The sequence below is a fragment of the Entelurus aequoreus genome, linkage group LG15 (genome assembly GCF_033978785.1).
Source record: "Entelurus aequoreus isolate RoL-2023_Sb linkage group LG15, RoL_Eaeq_v1.1, whole genome shotgun sequence".
NCBI lineage: Eukaryota > Metazoa > Chordata > Actinopteri > Syngnathiformes > Syngnathidae > Entelurus > Entelurus aequoreus.
Genome location: NC_084745.1, coordinates 30,945,693 through 30,963,470, shown reverse-complemented (window position 1 = coordinate 30,963,470; position 17,778 = coordinate 30,945,693). Strand labels below are relative to the sequence as shown.

Below are 17,778 nucleotides of genomic sequence, written 5' to 3'. Positions count from 1 at the left end.
GGAAGGCAAGACGTAAAGAAATCGATGTTTGGAGGGGGGGATTTTGGACAACATTTCTCGATACGTCTTTAAATCTTCTTTAAAAACTCACTTATTTGCGCTGGCGTTTAACACAAGTTGAGCTGGACATACTATATGTATGGACATTTTTATGTTGATTTTTTTTAAGGCATTTTAACTGTGTTTTAGAATGTTCTGTACTTTGATTATCATTATTATTTTTATTCTTTTACCTTTCTATTTTATAAAGTTAAAGTACCACTGATCGTCACACACACACTAGGTGTGGTGAAATTATCCTCTGCATTTGACCCATCCCCTTGTTCACCCCCTGGGAGGTGAGGGAACAGTGAGCAGCAGCGGTGGCCGCGCTCGGGAATCATTTTGGTGATTCCAACCCTTGATGCTGAGTGCCAAGCAGGGAGGTAATGGGTCCCATTTTTATAGTCTTTGGTATGACTCGGCCGGGGTTTGAACTCACGACCTACCGATCGTAGGTTGACACTCTAACCACAAGGCCACTGAGCAGGTTAAAGGTTAAATTATGCACTATTTTTATGCATTTCTAACTGTAATATATTCTGTACTTACTGTGATTTTTTATCTTTTACTTTTCTGTTGAAATCTGTACAGCCCTTTAGGGCAATAGTCTGTTTTAAAATTGTGCTGCATAAATAAATCAACCTTGACCTTCACACGGTTTTACTGCGCACACCATTGGAAGACAAACATATGCTTTTGGCAGACTTCTTAAAAGTTGGTGCAGGGACGGGCTCAGAGACAGCACTTTTTTGTTACAAAGTCATTCTTCAGCTTGGCGTGTGTCAAAAAGAGGCAAGTTTGGCGCATGGACAGGCTAGCCTTTGACACCAAATGTCCACATCCACTTGGAATCCCAATGAGATGCAAATGTTCATGCATCTGCATGTGCCAGGAGCCCTTCTCGCAATAATGCGGCGCCATGATTAAACTGAAGATTGCGATTTTAATTGCAATTCCAACACTCTTAATCAGAGTGAAATCCACTGTAGCCGCCCAGATAGTAATTTAGGCTGCGGGAACAGGATCACGACAACCTGCTGCATGACACGTCAAGAGAGTCCAAAAAGGGACGTTGCGCAGATGTCCTGACATTTAGTAGCCATCAATAATGCTTCCATTTCCTTCTAACATCTGCTCCTGTTTTCCCTAAAAACGTTTAAGAGCATGAGATTTTTTTGCTCCTTTGCCTTTAACCCTTGTCCAACCCTAGTGCCCACAACATGCATGAAATGCACTCCTTATATGATATCATTGCTCAGTTTGAAGGTTAGCAGTCGAACATATTGCTAGGGAGTTTTTTTTACAAGTAGTTTTTACAAATAAAATAAAATTGCATTTGTTGTTTTTGTTTTCAACATTGTTATAGAATATAAACAAAGTGTACGCACTTTCTCTTAGAAAGTCTTTTGGCCCCATTGACTCCTTTTATAAGTGATATATTTTAACAGACTGAAAGCATGGTATAACACAATGCTTTTTCCATGAAAACCAAATAAAAGTAATTATTGCCGATTGAAAAACAAGAAAATATTGTTTTGGTGTAATTATGCCCCTCAACCACCAGATAGCTCCATATAAACATCATACACAATTTTCAGAGCTTTGATGAGCGTACATTTGTGAAATTGCCATTAAACATCTGGAATGCAATGATATTGGGGAGTTAAATACAGCATGGCAGATATAAATAAAATACGTAAACTCAATAAACTCAACCAAGTCCTGCCTACTTTCTCTCTCATTCTTGCTAAGAAGGCACTGCAAAAAGATTGTTTGTCGTCTTGTATCGAAATGAACGCTGTCATGAATTGTTGACATATCCATGGCTATCATTACCCAACCTCAAATATTCCACTCAACAACTTATTTTTTGAAATATTGCATATTTTGAATTTTCCCATTATAAAAATATTATTATTTTAGACAAAAAGGCCATAAACCCCCATAAAACAACTAAAAAACTAGACAATCAATAAATCAATCTGAAGTTGTGACATGATTTTAGGTGTTCAAATTAAAATAAATGATAATCTATCTTTTATTAGCGGGTCCCTTTTGGAACATAAGAGATAGTGTGCATTGCCAATCTTAAGGTGGCACAAGGGTTGAATGAACATGCATACAGTAATTATAGTGCTTGTACCTGTATATTTGATATACCACACAATCTACTGAAATTCAGCACATCAATAATTATGCTCATTGGTTTTATTGCATTTTTCAGTGGTGTAAAAATATCCTGCATCATACTGTGTGATGTTTCTAATACACAAGAACCATAACCTGAAAGTGCAACCCATATTTTCTTGGAAAATTATGCCTTAAAAGTCAAATAAATAGTAATAATAAAACAGTCTGCGTTCGCTAATACTAGATTAATATTCAATATTCAAAATGTAAATGGAGTATTGTTGGCGCTTTTTGGATTAATTTTTAGAGGGATTTATGGGCCGAATAGAGGACCTCCCATTGACTCCGTTCTAAGACTTTTATGTACGAGTTAGAATGCATTAAAAAAAAACATCTGTCGTGTTGTCTCTCATAATGATTGTAAATGATAGGCAAAATTCTAAGTGGTTCATAAAGGTAATAAAGTCAGGGAAAAAAAAGAAAGTGCGTGGAAGGAAATGTCTTTTAAAAATATCACTTTCACTGTCTTGCAGAATACAATCGAACCATGCTTGTGTCTGCAGCGATCACTTCGTAAAACGTAAAAAAAGGACAAGAGATGGCATCAGTTTGTGTTTTTTTGTGGTTGTTATACCTAAATGCAACTACAACCACCTGGTTGGGAAAATCATGTTAAGTCCAAGTAATAAATATTCTGATTGTTGGTCCAATCCACCGTATTTTCTTTCTCGATATTCATAACAGAAACTAAAAGCTTAGTTGTTGTTGAGCAGGAAAGCCAAGTGCTTTATTCGACACAGATGACCACATTATATCATCTTTGGTGCTATTTGTAGCATCAAGAAAATATCCTTAATAGTAATAAAATAGATTAATACATCTATTGTAGGCTCAAAGGCATATACTGAATAAAGATATCACTAGCAAACATTCATGCTGAACAACAGGGACATCTGTAGCTAAATAATGAGACAAAATATGAACTTCACACCATAAAAACAACCACAGACATGAATTGTAGATGAGACTAATATTCAAAGTAGGAAATCAACTTCAAACAAACTTATACTTTTTCTCATTAGCGTCACGATCACAGCAGCACAGCACTTGTTATGTCAATCCAATACGTTACTTAGCGACGCACGAATAAGTCCAACTCTGTCTTTCACGGATTAATGTTTAATTTGTGGACCCCTCAGATGTAAAGACATGGTGTGCCTCTAATTTCTTCTTCTCTAAATACCGTAAGTGTCAAATCAAGTGGGGTTCTGGCGAGCAATAATGTCTTGGTGGTGATAAATGGTTTAAGAGTGTAGAGAATTCACTCCATCCCATTTTAAATATTTGTTTTCATGATTGCGTATATATTTGCCTCTAAACCTTTCAAAATACGCCCAAATCTGCACTGATTCATGTAAATAAACAGTAGCCTAATGGGACCCTAGACCATCACCTGAAACCCAGAAGTGCCTGGATGTGCCTCTAGGTCACGTGATTGCAACCCACCTATATTGATACACCCTGGAAGAAACTTCCCAGCAGGCACAAGACATTGAAACAACGCTGAGAACTTGTTGAATTAGGTCCTGATGTGGAGCAACTCAAACCTAACATTGGAACAACATGCTTTGTGACGACGTTTAATCAATATTGGGTTCTGACATTGATTTGACCATTGAATTTTGGTCATTTTCCGACCAATATTTTACAACACAAATACAACGTTGAAACAACATGCTTTTTGACAACGTTTATTCAATGTCAGGTCAATGACGTTGATTTGACCATTGAAATTTGGTAATTTCCCAACCAACAACAAAGATCCAACGTTTGACATCAACGTTGTCTCAATTTACAAATACAACTATTTTGCAACGTTGTTTCAAAGTCAGTTTTAAAGTACATGTATGTATAATCAACGTATCAATGTCTTGTGCCTGCTGGGATAGTTATAGAAGCACGACCCTCGCCTCATGTGGTTTCTACCACCGTTGCGAGCGGTGTTTTGATTTTGCATCCTGGTTTTAGGGCGTAATGACCTGCACTTGCCTCTGATTGGCCCTACCCTTAGCCAATCAAGACGGTTACAGAGCTATTGTTTTTTTTATTTATTTATGGCATTAATAGAACTAACAGAGGAAATTACCAATGCAATAGATAGTAAACAGTGTGCAGTAGCAGTATTTATGGATTTAACAAAAACATTTGACACAATCAATCACAACATCTTAATTATTAAATTAGAACAGTATGGCATCAGAGGGCTAGCCCTGAACTGGATAAGAAGCTACTTAAACAGGAAGCAATATGTGAAGCTAGGTGAATACACGTCGATGACTCTAAAAATAACGTGTGGAGTTCCCTAAGGATCAATACTGGGACCAAAATTGTTTAATCTATATATAAACAATATTTTTAAAGCTACAAATAGCCTAAAATTGGTATTATTCGCAGACGACACAACATCATTTTGTTCAGGAGAGAACACACAGAAGCTAATACAAATAATAACAGAAGAAATGAACAAAGTAAAAAGATGGTTTGACAAAAACAGACTATCTTTGAATCTCAGTAAAACTAAAATAATATTTGGTAATAGCAGAAAAGAAAGTCAAACACAAATACAAATAGATGGAGTAGATATTGAAAGAGTAAAGGGAAACACATTTGAGTGTAATAATAGATTATCAAATAAACTGGAACTCCCATTAAAAAAATATATTACATAAAGAGCAAGAAATATTTCTATATTGAATATAGCAAAATATGTTCTGGAACAAAAATCACTCCATATTTTCTACTGCTCCCTAGTGTTACCATATCTGAGGTATTGTGCAGAAATATGGAGAAACTACATAAGTACATTATATTCACTAATCGTGTTACAAAAAAGGTAAATTATGATAATACACAATTCTAGATATAGAGAACATTAAAACCCTTTATTTATTGAATCAAGAATGTACAAAGCAAACTCTATAAACTGCTACCCCAGATTGTATACAACAATTCTTCTCAACGAAAAAGAGAAATATAACCTTAGAGAAAAATGTAACCTAAGACATGTGTATGCACACACAACACTAAAGACTTTCAGCATATCAGTATGTGGAATTAAATTATTAGGTAAAGAAATTAAACAATGTACTTATATGATCCATTTTAAGAAACTTTTCAAACTACAAGTGTTTACAAAGTACAAAGAAGAACCGTGACTATTCATACATAAACCAACTGATCAACATGGAGTTTCTCTGTATTTTTTTGTCCTGGTAATGGATGGATGGATTTGCAGTTTGTGAGTGAAGTTTGTCAATGCAATGCCAAAAAAGTTTTATCTAAAGTGTGTTTTGCAGTAAAATTGGCCGCCTCTCATCACTCATCTTTACACCATGTAACCATAGGCGGCAACTTCCAGGTTTCAATGTGGTCATAAATACTGTAAACAATCTTTATTTATTATAAAGAGATATTTTTTTATTAATCACATGCGTTAACGCATTAAACGTTGACAACACTATTTTTTTCATATACATAGGAGATATATCAAAATAATTTAGCTCCTATATGAAAAAACAAATATCAAAACAAATTATTGAATTCGATTTAATCAGCCCCTTAAGTCATCCAACAGCTATAAAATGATGTATTATTATTATTATTGTTTTAAATTTCTGACAGTCCAAATATGTTGACTCGTGTAGGATGGAGGGTTATCTGTCCATTGTCTGTCTTTGAAGAGCAATCGCCTCCTTTCTCACAGCCATTTGTGCGTAACTGTGCCTGTTTGCAAAGATGCAAAACAGCTGCCACAGTACAGTTTTAATCTTGGTAAATCCATACTTGCCAACCTTGAGACCTCCAATATCGGGAGGTGTGTGTGTGTGTGTGTGTGTGTGTGTGTGTGTGTGTGTGTGTGTGTGTGTGTGGTGGTGGGGGGGGGGGGGGTGTTTAAGAGGAGAGTATATTTACAGCTAGAATTCACCAACTCAAGTATTTCATATATATATATATATATATATATATATATATATATATATATATATATATATATATAAATATTCGACTTTCAGTGAATTCTAGCTATATATATATATATATATATATATATATATATATATATATATATATATATATATATATATATATATATATATATATATATATATATATGACGGTCCACAACTGTATGTGGCAAAATGCAGCTCCACACTGCTGTCGCTTCAACATATCACTGGCACCAGGTGGATTATACATTTCTTTTATTACAGTGTCCTGCAAAACAGTGCAAATTGTGAGACTGTGAGTCCACTTGGGTCACGGGATTATCAATTGGAAGGCGTCACAGTTCTGAGCACTTCCCGCAGGTAAAGTACATAACACTTCTCGCCAGCAACAGACGCTGTTGCAACACTTCATTCATAATTTAATCAAGCATAATGAACGTCTGTTTCTACACCGTTATATATATATATATATATATATATATATATATATATATATATATATATATATATATATATATATATATATATATATATTTATATATATATATATATATATATATATATATATATATATATATTGATTTTATTATATAAATAAAAGAAATACTTGAATTGTAGTGTTCATTTATTTACACATATACACACACACACACACACAACACTCATCTACTCATTGTTGTACTTGAAAGTACAATGCTTTGTTAAGGGTGGAATTGTCCATCCTCTTTCTATTCTCTGTCACTATTTTTCTAACCATGCTGAACACCCTCTCTGATGATGCATTGCTGTATTGCACGCACAAACGTGCTTTCATCAAATGCACGAGAGTGTGTAATCTTCCATCTCTCCCTAGCATGGCCCAAAACCGGTCAATCCTTGCTTCCTGGGGAAGATCTTCCCTGGCAAGCAATTGGTACTCCAGTACTTGTACCCGGAGGCTGGTCAGGTCCAATCGCAGCTGCGGCAGACTTTTTTTTTTTTGGGCGTGGCCTCCAGCTCCGCTGAATACCGGGAGTTTGTCGGGAGAAAATCTCTGTCGGGAGGTTGTCGGGAGAGGCGCTGAATATCGGGATTCTCCCGCTAAAAACGGGAGGGTTGGCAAGTATGGTAAATCACATTGTGAGCGCTAAATAAATGTATTTGCATCTCCTCCTCTAAGTATTGTGGGCGTTCTGATGATCAACATATATTCTGCATATAAATAAAAGCAGACACGTTAAATGGATTGTGCTCTTTATTTTGCTCAAGTTTGCACGTGTTTTAATTAGGGCTGTCAAACAATTAAAAATAATAAATTGCGATTAATCAAAGTTTGTTCATAGTTTAACTCAAATTTAATCGCGATAATCGCAGATAGATTTAATTTTTCATCATTAGTAAGTGTACCCTGGACAGATCATTTTCAAGTTTTGACACCATGTGTGGACAATTAATTTGCTATAATGAAATGTACTTTGAACATTATTCTTTTACAAACAGCTCAACACAAAAAAGACAAACACACTTTTAATGGAAAAAAAAAAAAAGGCCTGCAGTGCCTTGGTGTCTTGCCAGGTTTTGTATTTTGTAGAACTACATAATTTGTATTCCTCCATTAGGAGCACTTGCATTCAGAGGACGAGCTACACAATGTTTAGAAGGCAGTTTAACGCAATAACAACAACAACACAAAATGCGGATTGTAATGATCATGCTTTGATTGTCAAAGATGTTTGGTAATGTAAAATGTTATATTTTTACCTGAATAAATGCTTTTAATATTTTGTACATTACATAATACACAAGTTAATGGTATTCACATCGCTGCATGACGATGTCTTAACCTTCTCTAATTATTAATAAAATGTAATATTCAGCCTGATAAACATTCTGTAATTGAAGGCTCAACCAGAACATGTTATAAAATAATTTAAACAATATATTTATACCCTACCATATTCCTCAACTGCGTACTAGCATTCTAGTAGGTGCAATAATCACATAATAACATTAAGATATTTTCATTTTTAATGTAAAGACTAGCGCAAAGGTCTAAAAGCTTTACTATATACACAAAATACCTATTCCTCTCAAATATTGGTCACAAATCTGTATTTGTGAGCATTTATTATTTGCTAAGAAAATCCATGCCACCTCTCAGGTGTGGCATATAAAGATGCTGATTAAACAGCATGATTATTGCACAGGTGTGCCTTTGGCTGCCCACAATAAAAGGCCACTGCGAAGTGTGCAGTTTTGTTTTATTAGGTGTCTGAGGGGTCATAAAAGCAGTCAGTATCTGGTGTGACCACGATTTGCCTCACGCAGTGCAACACATATCCCTCCCAGATTGTTGATCGGGTTGTTGATTGTGGACTGTGGAATGTTGGTCCACTCCTCTTTAATGGCTGTGCCAAGTTGCTGGGTATTGGCAGGAACTGGAACACGCTGTCGTATACGCCGATCCACAACATCCCAAACATGCTCTGTGGGTGACATGTCCGGTGAGTATGCTGGCCATGCAATAACTGGGATGTTTTCAGCTTCCAGGAAGTGTGTACAGATCCTTGCAACATGGGACCGTGCATTGTCATGCTGCAACATGAGGTGATGGTCTCGGGTGAATGGTACAACAATGGGGCTCAAGATCTCGTCACGATATCTCTGTGCATTCAAAATGCCATCAATACAATGCACTTGCGTTCGTTGTCCATAACCCATACCATAACCCCACCCCCACCATGGGCCACTCGATTCACAACGTTGACATCAACAAACCGCTCTGCCACACACGCTGTCTGCCATCTGCCCTGAACAGAGAAAACCGAGATTCCTCCGTGAAGAGAACCCCTCTCCAAAATGCCAGACGCCATCGAATGTGAGCATTTACCCACTCAAGTCGGTTACGATGACGAACTGGAGTCGGGTCGAGACCCCGATGAGGACGGCGAGCATGCAGATGAGCTTCCCTGCATAACCGAAATTATTTGGTTATGCAAACCAATTGTTGCAGCAGCTGTCTGGGTGGCTGGTCTCAGATGATCATAGAGCTGTATCTGCTGGATTTGGAGGTCCTGAGCTGGTGTGGTTACAATTGGTCTGCGGTTCTGAGGCCGGCTGGATGTAATAGCAAATTCTCTGAAACGCCTTTGGAGACGGCTTATGGTAAAGAAATGGAAATTCAATTCAGGGGCAACTGCTCTGGTGGACATTCCTGCAGTCAGCATTACAACTGCACACTCCCTCAAAACTTGCAACATCTGTGGCATTGTGACGTGTGATAAAACTGCACATTTCAAAGTGGCCTTTTATTGTGGGCAGCCAAAGGCGCAGCTGTGCAATAATCATGCTCTTTAATTAGCATCTTGATATGCCACACAGGTGGTATGGATTATCTTGGCAAAGAAAGAATGCTCACTAACACAGACAGATTTGTGAACAATATTTGAAAGAAATAGGTATTTTATATATACAGTAAAAGTTTTAGATCTTTGTGTTCAACTCATGAAAAATGGGAGCAAAAACAAAAGCTTTCGGTTTACATTTTTGTTCAATGGTATGTGCGAGTGTAGGTACCTTGTAAGTATGTATTAACCTATGAATATACGTTTGTATGTACTGTATATATGTATGAATAATTATGTGTTTGTATGTACAATATATTTGTCTCCCCAGCCACCCAGACAGCCCAACCCAAAACAGCAGGTGTGGTACCCAGGGAACAAGGGACCGCCGGCCCCACGCAGGTAGGTCGGCCAGCAACAGGACCCCCAGAAACTGTGACCTGTTTGAGAAGGTGTCTTGACATGTTTATGATGTCGGACCTTACAGTTTGCAATAAAAAAAAGTCACTTTGCGAAGGTAGGATAGCTTTTATGCTATCCTACTAAAGCAGTCACAATAACAATCTACATTTGCAGTAGCTTTTATGCTATCCTACTAAAGCAGTCACAATAACAATCTACATTTTATGTTATCAATTCACCTTCTAAGGTAGCTCCACCCACCTTAGAACGACGCACTCAGCAGGCACTGATGTCCTATGACTGCAAAAAATAGTCCTTTTGTGTCGGGAGAACAACTTGCCATGGCTTTGAACCTGATATTTCCATAATGTACCCTTTTCTTTGTCCATTTCTGCTCGCTATTTTCCTGCTTATGGGTCATCAGTAACATGGAACGCAGCCAAGTTTCCCCCGGCAACGGAAATACCCGAGGGTCAACAAGGTGTGTTAATCGTGCATTAAAAAAATTGTGCTGTTATTGGAACTTATAGTTAACACGTTAACTTTGACAGCCCTAGTTTTAATACAATCTTCATTAGATCAGGCTCTTAGGAATGTTCACCTTAAATCATTGCTTGTTAATAAAGGTTTTATGATGGCACTAGTTTTTAGTGGGTAACATTTTTTTTACTTTGCATTGTTTCTGACAGGGAAAAAATTGAACAGGAGCACCTAAAGAAGCGTTCTGCGAAGGTGTGCATTTATGCTTGCATTATTTTTTTTCCCAGTAAAATTATTGACAGGCTGCACAAGAGAGAGAGCAGTGTGAGAAAAACAGAGAAAATCACAGTGACACACACTCTGCGGGTAAGTCCTCATGTGTGTCATGGCATTAAAAGCTTATGGGGGAGAATTTTGAAGAGGTTGAAATGTTTTTTGTGTTGGGTAAAACACAGGCAGAGAAAGCCTGGGTGATTGGATTTTGTCAGTGGATTTAACACAACTCACACTATTAACGCAATTAGCAATGCATTTCAATTACCCCCTGGATGTATAATTGCTCTCTGTCTATTGATTTGTGTGTGGGGGCGTAACTTACATTTCAGCTCCAGACGTATGAAGTCTGTGTTGCCAAGGTTCTCCAGAAAGACGCCATAAGGCGCGCTGGTCTTGAAATAGAAGGAGATGTCGGCACTGGTCTCCGCCTGGAAGGTGGCGAAGTGGAGGTAGGATGACGGTGTGGTGAATGAAGCAGCGTTCCAGTAGTTATCTGTGAAAACACATGGCAATCCACTGAATTACAGCTGAAACGCATTTAAAAAAGTCAAAAGTTTAATTCTTAATTTCCATATATCTACTTATCTATTATCAAAGCCCAATTTCTATATGTGTCACATTTAATGAAAATGAAAACTCATAATTTCTCTTTGTAATACTGAATCTAATGAAATATTTATCATGATTTGCTTGATGGGGAGACGCCGCCACCGCCACCGCCACCGCCACCTCACCTTTCCGTGTCCCAGCGCGAAGGGAAGTTGGGGGGTGGGGTACATGTCAGAGTGGGAGGAAATATGGAGGTGTCATCCAAAATTATTCACCTCTTCATCCCATGTTAATTGGAGAAAATGGAAGCACTGCATATGTGGAGACAAATGTGTGTCTTTTATGCAACCAAAAAAAAACAAAAAAATACAATATTTGCCCAAAAAATGGATTTGAAATAAAAAAATAAAAAATCGAACAAAGTTATGTAAGACATTTTTTTTTTCTGGTTGTGACTCAACTACAATCTTGTGGACGGGGTCTCCTCTGAACATTTTGTTAGAAGCCTTTTTATTGGCGATAGTGTGAACATAGTAGCGTGAACATATGGACATACACTACATTGCTGACTACTTCTGCCCTTGGCACATTTGGAGGGAAAATACCAAATCCAAGGGTTGAGTGGTATCGATCAATAACATAATTTGTAACATATTGTTCAGAGGAGGCCCGCCCACAAGATTGTGTCGTTAACAAAAAAATTGGTTTACAACCAAAAGATTTGCATCCAAAAACGATTTTGAACCCCACCTAAAAACAATATGATTTTCAACCCCAAAAACATAATTTCTAACTGGAAAAAAAAAAGAAAATATTTTTAGCCAAAACATTTTAAAATGAACCACTTTTTTTTCTTTCAAATCCATCTTGTTTGCAAATTATTTTTTTGGTTGCCAATCCAAACCTTTGTTTTTTTAGCAAATGCATTTTTGTTTGGTTGCATAAAATGACAAAAAATATTTCCATATGTATAGACTTTCAAAGAAATTAGCCAAATAAAACAAAACATTTAAAAAGCGTCCTTTTTTGTATCCTGCTCAGTCGCCTTGTGTTTAGAGCAGGGGTCACCAACGCGGTGCCCGCGGGCACCAGGTCGCCCGTAAGGACCAGATGAGTCGCCCGCGGGCCTGTTCTAAAAAAAAAAAAAAAAAAAAAAAAAATTTTTTTTTTAAAAAAAAAAAAATTTTTTTTTTTTTTTTTAAAAATCAAATCTACATAGAAAAAACACAAGATACACTTTCAATCAGTGCATCAACACAAACAACCTCCCCCATGCACACTCATCCACACAAAAGGGGTTATTTCTTTCTGCTACCAATATTCTGGTTCCCACAACATAGACAACACATCTGCAAGGGACACAGTCCCTGAAGCACACATGATTGTATAGGCTGCTGGTCCACTAACATTTTCATTAATTACTATTTTTTTATGTAATTATTTTTATATTGTTTCACTTTCTTTTTTATCCAAGAAAATGTTTTTTTATTTATTTATCTTATTTTATTTTATTTTTTTAAAAAAGGGCCTTATTTTCAACAGGCCAGGTTGTCAATGAAATTAGATTTTTTTAAAGGGTTTTTTAAACCAGGCCCAGTCCAGATAATGTCCAAGTCGGACTCAGCAACACACACCTTCATTCATGTACACAGAAAAAAATTAGGGAACACAACAGATTGCATATAATTTATAAACAAAACACTTTGCATTCCATTCGAAAGGACGTTCCCTTTAGATTTCCGATCCTTAACATTTTACATTTATCATAATTAAGCTTAAGGCCAGATTGCTGTGAAAATATGTCCAAAAGATTAAGAAGGTTCCGCAAACAATGAGGAAAAATATTATCTTTGTGAATCAGCCTTTTCTGACATGAACTTCATCAAGAACAAACACAGAACACGCCTCACTGATGCACATCTGCAAGACTCACTCAGAGTTGCAGTGTCAAGTTACACACCAGAGTACAACACACTAGTTAACAGCATGCAATGCCAGGCTTCCCACTAACTGATAAAGAAACAGATAACAGATTTGGTGTCCAGTTCAAAGTGTGACATGATTTAAAAATTGGAGAGTTTACTTTTGTATTTTACATGAGTTATTATTTGTACAAACATGGTGCAAAGTAATTCATGATTTGTTAAAAAATGTTAGTGGCTAGCTAGTTAAAATGGGATATTGTGATTTCACAAGACTGTCTTAGAAGTGATCATTTGAAAATGTTCAATTTGAAACATGTGCACTTAGAGAAAATATAAAAATAAAGTGTTGCATATTGATATTTATCTGTTTCTATATATATTTATTGTGAGAAATCATTAAGATGATCAGTGTTTTCACAAAGATAAATATCATTAATTATTAATAATGACAGAGTTAAAGGTAAATTGAGCAAATTGGCTATTTCTGGCAATTTATTTAAGTGTGTATCAAACTGGTAGCCCTTCGCATTAATCAGTACCCAAGAAGTAGCCCTTGGTTTCAAAAAGGTTGGTGACCCCTGGTTTAGAGTGTCCACTCTGAGATCGGTAGGTCCTGAGCTCAAACCCCGGCCAAGTCATACCAAAGACTATACAAATGGGACTGATTACCTCCTTGCTTGACATCCAGCATCAAGGGTTGGAATTGGGGGTTAAATCACCAACATGATTCCCGAGCGCGGCCACCGCTGCTGCTCACTGCTCCCCTCACCTCCCAGGGGTTGGAACAAGGTGAGGGGTCAAATGCAGAGAGTAATTTCACCCCACCTAGTGTGTGTGTGTGTGTGACTATCAGTGGTACTTTAACTTTAACTTAAAGGGATCTTGTGTAATCGTCAGGCCTATTAGAGCTGCTGTATTACCACTTTGCTCCTCATGAGGCAGCAATGAGCTACTCCTGTTCTGGGGCCGTATTTATCAAGCTTCTTAGAATTACTCCTAAGAAGTCTGCTAAGAGTTGACTTAAGAGTAAATAAATTCTTCGCTGAAAGCTGCACTTAAAAGTTAGTTATCAAGCGTCTTACTCACACTTTCAGCGAAGTGTAGGACTGAATCTTAAGTGTCACACTCAGAGCTGAATTACGACATTACTATGTGCCGTAAACGGAATTTTAGGTGACGTCATTTCTGTGTCCATAGAAATGACCAATCACGGAAGGGAATCCCTTGTCTAAGAATAAATAAATATCTTAGAAATATTTAAGTGGACAATGGGAGTGTATATTTTGACAATAAACTACAAAATAATACAAAACAAACTAGTCCCCGCCCGCACTCACGCTACCGCTCCCCCTCTTCTCTCGCCCACACACTCACTGACGTCACTCACCTCACACATACGCTACTCTCATAACATTTTCTTTCCAATTCATTAATTAGGCAACTAATTTGAAACTGGTGTGGGTGGCTCTATATATACTAGCCCACTGCAGCCACATGCAGAAATCAACAAGGAATCGAAAATCATTAAATCTGTGACAAAAATAATACCCGCTCTGTCTAAACGATACCGTTTAATCAGCTGCTCGTCATCAAACAAAGCCAGGACATCCTTCCGCTCCCTGAACGTTCGCACACGTCTCTCTCGCCTCAGTGCCATCCCCTGCTGGCAACTCCTAACCACTTAAGACACCTCTGAAGGTCTCTTAAATATCGTGGAGAGTAGGAGTGATTCTTAGACTTAAGAAAGTTGATAAATAGCTTTTATTCTTAAGTTTGAGAGTAGGACTAAATTTCGCAAATTTTCAGGACTTAAGTGTAAAATGGCACTCTAAGACGCTTGATAAATACGGCCCCTGGAACCACAAAGAATAAAACATTTTGAAAAATCAAATATTTTGAGAGAAGCTATATTTTAACAGCCGATGTAAAAATCCCAATTAATGTTGATATTTTTTTTTAAAACACGGATTATTAATACTTTTTTCAGAGTTTTATTTATTAGACAATTGTAAAATTAGGTCACCTGGCAGTGTAACTCTTCTTCTCCTAAACTGCTGAGCACTTGTCAAAACATGCACCCCAACCATGTTGCCTGTTTTATTATCATTCCGACAAATACACCACACGGTGGGCTGGTAGTTAAAACCTAAATTTCGACCCTCTGAATTGAATAGACTTGAAATATCACATAGCTTGACGTACTCACCGAAACATTCACTGTAAATTTAGCGTGTTCGGCTGAATCACGGTGAAATTTGGCACACATTTAATTTTGCCTAACATCTGTCAGGACTTGGACTGTGGTGTGGTTTGTTTTCCCATGGTGCAAAGGATTTGGAGTGGACACGACGTGAAGGTAATGACATGATTTAATTTACTCAAAAAAAGTACAAACAAAAGGCGCTCACAGCAGAGGTACAACATGTGGCTATGATAATAAAACACTAGCACAAAGGCAGAACTAGTGATGGGTCCGGCAACACAGATGCATCGGCGCATGCGTCGAGCTCATAGAGCGATACCCTGTGTCGGTGCGCGTACTGCTTTTAGAAAGTCACGTGACCGATCATGAGCTGCTTTGGTCACGTGACCGATACGCGAACTGTATCGCACTGACGCCTCCTCTGTGCCCTGTGAGCAACGTTCCCTCTAAGGTACGCGCCTGCGCAATTGCGCACTGCTCAAGCGTCCTCTGCGCACACTGTGCGCCGCACAGCAAATATATGCCGCGCACCAAATCAAACCCATCTGAATTCTAAACAAAATAAACACATTTATTCTGTGTAATTTTGAAATGCAACTTTGTGTGACAGTGACAACAAGCGGCCCTAATGGTGTTCGTCAACAACACGCATACCACTTAGCCACTGGTGCGTTTATGGCCACACAAAAAGTCGGACAACTCAAACACCACACAAAGTTACACTATGACTCCTCAGTCATACGTGTGCTTATTTTTCTGTCATTTATTATTAATGTTAATTAATTGATATTAATCAAGGAATGCTGTTACTAGAGAAAATTACAAGAATGACGGCGTGACGAAGTTGGTAGAGTGGCCATGCCAGCATTCACGGGGTTGCTGGTTACTGGGGTTCAATCCCCACCTTCTACCATCCTAGTCCCGATACATGTTCACATTATTTATTGACTGTATCTAAAAAAGATTCAAATATATTTTTATTTAAATTAAGATATGCAATAATCCTAAATGAAATAAAATGACTTGGTTTATATTATTGTGTATACTAGGTCATAAAATCAGTGTCAGTTGAGTCGGTCCATAGGTTGCCTGTTGGGATTTTTAATGTCCAGCAGATGTCAGTATTTAGTGACACAGTATCGACACAGTATCAATACAGTTTTGCAATGTGTCGAAACGCTTCATGACGCCTCATCAACCCATCACTAGGCAGAACTATGGACATAAAACAAAACTTGCACAACTATGGCCTGAATAAAGAAAACTTACTTGGAACGAGAAAAAGCATGAAAAAGAGCAGCATGGATCATCAGCATGAGGGTGCATAGAGGGTGATGTCGCCAGGCTGACTGCCTGGCAACTACAGGGTTAAATAGTGAAGACATGATTAAAGACAGGTGCGTGAGTCGTGAGGACAGGTGAAAACTAATGGGTTGTATGGTGACAAACAAGAGTGCACAATGAGTCCAAACATGGAACAGGTGAAACTAATGGGTAACCATGGAAACAAGACAAGGGAGTGAAAAGCAGGAACTAAAAAGAGTCCAAAACCAAGCAGAACATAACTTAAACAAAACATGATCACACAGACATGACAACATCCTTATTAGACAAGAACACGTCTTTCTTTTTTCCGTGTATTCTAAATAGTGAAAAACAGCTAGAAGAGCCAGCTAACAATCCAGGTAATAAGGATTGACCTACCTGTATTTCACCTAGAAAACCCTCTAAAAAACCTCAAACACTGTTTTAAATCCAGTTCTTGCTGTAAGTCTATATGTAATGTTGTAACATGCACACTCATGATAACATGTAATATTTACAGTATTTTGGTAATTTGAAGGATTACCAGAACTTCTTTCCTGGGTGCATTTATTTCACAGAGCGCATGGCCATGAACGCCAATGCAGTTCACAACAACATTGAGAACGCTCTTTGTGTTTGTTACCACCAATCATGTCAGACTTTGTGAGAGCCTTGGAGCGTTAGCATTGAGCACTATTGCTAAACGTTTCAAATAAACACATAAAACAGTGACATACAATGTCCACTCTCACTGGGATGCCGACTGATGGGATGGTTGTATCTTTCAGCACACATGCTCCCCCTCAGCTGATAAATTCAGAATAATTCTCATTCTTTAGATTTAAAAAAAAAAGAAGCTTCCAGCAATGTTGCCATGCTCTTATGCTGCCTTCCATTTGTTGAGAGCCGTATAGTATCAAATTGGTACCGTGTAGATTTTCAAAGATGACCAACTTTTCGGGCTTGGTGCCACAACCTTCTACTATAAAGGTGGGGTGCATAATATACAATGGAGTATTGCATTTTCTAAAGTCAAATGCAATACAGCAGCTGCAGAAGTAGCTCAAGCTAAGTCTTTATTTTATGGCAGGTCACAACAACCAACATTATTAGCAGGACAAGCTAACTAATAGCTG

At 37.7% G+C, this 17,778-nt stretch overlaps 1 protein-coding gene across 1 annotated transcript in view; it reads right to left on the bottom strand.

Moving 5' to 3' along the window:
- The window catches only part of cntnap2a (contactin associated protein 2a), a 541,273-nt gene that overhangs the window by 115,704 nt on the left and 407,791 nt on the right, over positions 1-17,778 (bottom strand). Inside the window, exon 17 of the mRNA XM_062021878.1 lies at positions 10,983-11,153. Within this exon, the coding sequence (XP_061877862.1) occupies positions 10,983-11,153 (171 nt within the window). The remainder of the gene's footprint in view (positions 1-10,982; positions 11,154-17,778) is intronic.